This window comes from Sander lucioperca, chromosome 5 (assembly GCF_008315115.2).
Source record: "Sander lucioperca isolate FBNREF2018 chromosome 5, SLUC_FBN_1.2, whole genome shotgun sequence".
NCBI lineage: Eukaryota > Metazoa > Chordata > Actinopteri > Perciformes > Percidae > Sander > Sander lucioperca.
In genome coordinates, this window is record NC_050177.1 from 21331846 (window position 1) to 21335971 (window position 4126).

The window sequence follows — 4126 nt, forward strand, 5'->3', positions numbered from 1 at the left end:
CTCTGTGGCACGCAACAAGGGGACATGAAACGCCACACACTGGCCACAACAACAGGACGGTTGTGGTTAGGAAAAGAAGAATGCGGGACGCGATCCCCGGTCTCCTGGGTGAAAGTCCTGTGTTGTTTGACCCATCCACCACCCTGACCAACCTCCCTGTGCAGATTTTCGCTTTATCAATACTACTCGCTACCGTAATCATTCTGTGATCACGAAATAAGCTTCCCATTGAAATACATTACTTTAAAATTCGTGCTCACCACACAAAAATAACGACATTAACGTGTTCAGTACATGAATCAATAGATTCAATAACGTGACCATTTCACGAACTGCCATGAGACTGGGCTGCCTAGATCTTATGTGTGGTGTAGCCAGACCTTACTCCACAGCACTGTGGAGATTTAGCTGGCAATGCGAGACGACCTAAGAGGTAACTGGACTACTGTAATCACACAGTCTAAGTTACTCCGCCTCCTGCTCAGACAGCAACTCCATCACAACAGTATAAGTGTGGCACTATATACTACAATCACTGTTAGAAATGCAGCTATACTGTAGCTTCCCTTCATGGAACCATGTGTGTTATGGTATTTCTTCTGTACTAGTGTATATCTGGCCAAACATATGATGTCACCTAAAAAACATACAGTGTGGCCAGTGCAGTTACTGTACAATGGAGTTTAAAAGCAGAAAAGATTTCAGCCATTGGAAAACACTCATCAGGCCTTTAGACAGATTGATGTTGACCTTTACTTCTTTACAAGCCAAGAAACACAGACTCACTGACCAGAGGAAGCAATCTGGACTCCATGAAAGGGAGAGAGTCTAAGTCATACATACTGTATGATTGTGTGATCAGAGGCCATATAAAGGCCAGCCTACATGGTGATGAGATTGTTCACTCGCAATAAGGTAATAGCGTCAGGTCAGTGAGTCTTTTCTCTCATCTTGTTAAGAAGAACAAGTAAAATATCAGTGGAATAAAATCATTTAAGGTCACTGTTACGTAGGGATTTGTATTTTGAGAGTAGACCCCGCAACTTTCGCTCCCCCCTTGGCCTTTGCTGACGGCAGCAGGCCGTGCTGATCTAGTGTGTATAGTTGGTAGGTTTTTACTCCTTTTTTCCTCAAAAGGGAGTGTGTTGGTCTGTGCTTTGATTTTGTTTGCAATTTAGTCTTGTTTTGTCATTAACTTACGCTGTTGTTCTGTTTCATCGTTAATCTGCATCTGCCTGACCGTGTCAAGCTCACTTTTGTTTTGGTCTTTATTTAGTCATTAGTCTTCATTTTCTGTGGCACTGCGTTGCTCAATCTTTGTTTTCTTTTTTAACTAATTGTACAGAATTTTATTACAAGCGCCTCCCTTCCTTCCTTCCTTCCTTCCTTCAGTTATTCAAACATCAATGATTACTCTCTGCTTTCTAAGGACGTAACAGTCACTTTGTGTGACTCTTATACTGACCTGGAAGAGAGCTGAGGAATCAATTCTGAACCCATCTGACCCAGGTTGTCTCACTAGGGCTAACGCGCCGGGGTCATCCACCGCCAGGAAGGCGTTGAAAGCTACATTGCCAAATGACCGGGCCTGGGTCTCTGGCTGGGCTTTGTCCTGGAGTGAGAAGATGACACAGGAAGGAATAATTGGGTTTGAATGGACACAAACGCACGTGACATGATGAGAGATATCATTTTGTTACTTACAATTATCTTGAATCTGTAGAGTAGTGATGGAGCATCTGCCAGACAGCCAAACTCAAAGTTGCTGGGGTTGTATTTAGGGACATATCCATCAGCTCCAGTACACAGAAACACTTTCTCTATGTTACAAATAAAGGAGTCGCCCAAGTTCTGCACTGGATCCACCATCACTCGGCCGTAAATTGTATCCCCTGAGGGAAGAGAAATACAGTTTACATCACTGCAAAACACATGTAACACATCACATGTACACAAACTGGATGGTGTAATTAAAAGTTGTAATACAAAAGATTTCATTATGTACACTGATGCAGATCTCTCAAATGATTTTATTTTGCTCAGACAACACTATTGAGAACATTAAAAGCCCAGCTAAAACTACTATCTCGATTTTGGCATGAAGAGTGTTCCACACTCATTTGGACCGCAGCTTCAAAAACTTTCAAGATCTTGTTGAGAGAAATAAACTTCAGGCTCTCGTAAATACCTTCTTTTGGGAGTGGTAAGACATGGAAGTGGTGAAGTGGTCAAAATTACACTTCATGGAACCCTCATTTTCATTTCAATGTTATAATGTTGGGTCAGGAATAATAATGGGGAACATTTCTGCTAAATCAACAGAAATATCCATCACACAGGGACTTCTTTTTTGATCTGTAGGATAATCTGTAGAAGGAGCTAAGCAATAAACCACATCCATAGACATCCATTTGATGTCAATAACTATTTGGGCCCTGTTTGTTTGTGTTTTTTTTGTCATCCAAAAACCTTCCAGAGCAGTGGACATTTTCTGACTGCATGTTATTGCCTTACCCTGTGAGAAGGCAGTGTCACTCTCCTGACCAAAGCCCATGGAGCCGTCTGACAGCCAGAGCGTCCGCTTAGAGAGTAGGATCATCTGCGTGTTCAGACTGAACTCAGCCGCCACGGGGTCGCTAACCTAGAAACACATACACGACAGAGAAACACACACAAACCATATTTAGAGACAAAGCCAAGCAAAGTTACCAATATAGAGAGCACATACACTATGTCCGATCAATGTGAGTATGATACATTTGAAGACAATGCTCAAACGTCTAAATTCACTATCTTGCTTGCATTTGCAAATACTTTCAATATTCTCAATATTCATATTCTGGATAACCAGACCAACACCTTTTGTAAAGCTGTAACCAGCAAGGTGCTCACTTTTCTACATGTTATATAATTGTCAGTGGGGTACTTTACTTTTCTTTTACTTTTAGTCAGACAAAATAAGAAATGTTTCACTTTGTCTTTATTTCTGGCACTTTATTGGCAAACACATGAATGAATTTAGCCAGGAATTATCACTATAGATGGTGTTTTGATGCTGGGGTGATTATATGTTAGCGTCAGCATCAGGAGCTGGACACGTTGCACTGCAGGTGCAGCTAAATGGATTTAAACGGGGATGTTGATTAGAGATGCGTTCCTGTCAGCGTGAGTGAGAAGAGTTGCAGTGTTACTAAAATTGCTGGGACTTTATAAATTATAGAGTGTGGTCTAGACCTACTCTATCTGTAAAGTGTCTCGAGAAAACTCTTGTTATGATTTGATACCATAAATAAAATTGAATTGAATTGTTATGAGTACTTGATTAGATGGAGTGAACCAGGAGGGAGTTTCCTCTCAGATGTTTCAAGTGATGTGATAACAGAGAGACGCAAGAAAATACATGACTGAATAGGAGCCAAGAGGTGTAGCTTACAGGAAGTAATGAATGAAGGAGAATTTAACAAGTTTAATTTTAGGTTGACAAGTCTTTCATTAATTCACCCACTCCTTCATTCATTACTTCCTGTAAGAGACTTTTGGGTTAATGTTTTTTATGTGTTTGCTTTAAACCTCCCACCACTGGGGGCAGTGTTCCACTGTCCATTAGACAGAAGGTATTGTACAGTCCTTCCAGAAAAACACGATTATGCGATTGCGTAATTCAATGCATAATCAGCCAAAGTCTGCATATGTATGCGGGGGTCGCATTTTTTCAAATACGCCGCACTTTCACTTCATAAATTGCCGATTTCCGCGCAAAATATGCGGGGCTTGCATGATTTCATAATCCCCGCATTTTCGTTGCAAAAAAGTCACATATATCTTAGCAGAAAGTTGAAAAATTTTGTGTTGACTTCACACAAGAGCAGCCATTTTCCCCTGTTGCCATGGGAACGTTATGAAGTGACGTAATTACGCGACGTGAACATCATCGAAAAGCTGCGAACCCCGCCATGAAGCCATGATGAAACCGCAGTTTTTGCAAGTTCCTGCAATTTTTGCAAGTTCCCGCAATTTCTTCGCATAAAATTGCATAAATATCCTGCATATTCCATCGCATTTTTTAAGAAAACGTGCCGCATAATCAAGGAGTTTTGCCCGCAACAAACTTTCCGGAAAAATTCTG

At 41.1% G+C, this 4126-nt stretch overlaps 1 protein-coding gene across 1 annotated transcript in view; it reads right to left on the reverse strand.

Annotated features, from left to right (window-relative positions):
- Window positions 1–4126, reverse strand: part of frem2b (FRAS1 related extracellular matrix 2b) — a 67407-nt gene that overhangs the window by 3666 nt on the left and 59615 nt on the right. The window contains exons 21-23 of the mRNA XM_031297438.2: window positions 2515–2641; window positions 1705–1892; window positions 1466–1612 (exon numbers count right to left, since the gene is read on the reverse strand). Coding sequence (XP_031153298.1) covers window positions 1466–1612; window positions 1705–1892; window positions 2515–2641 — 462 coding nt within the window. The remainder of the gene's footprint in view (window positions 1–1465; window positions 1613–1704; window positions 1893–2514; window positions 2642–4126) is intronic.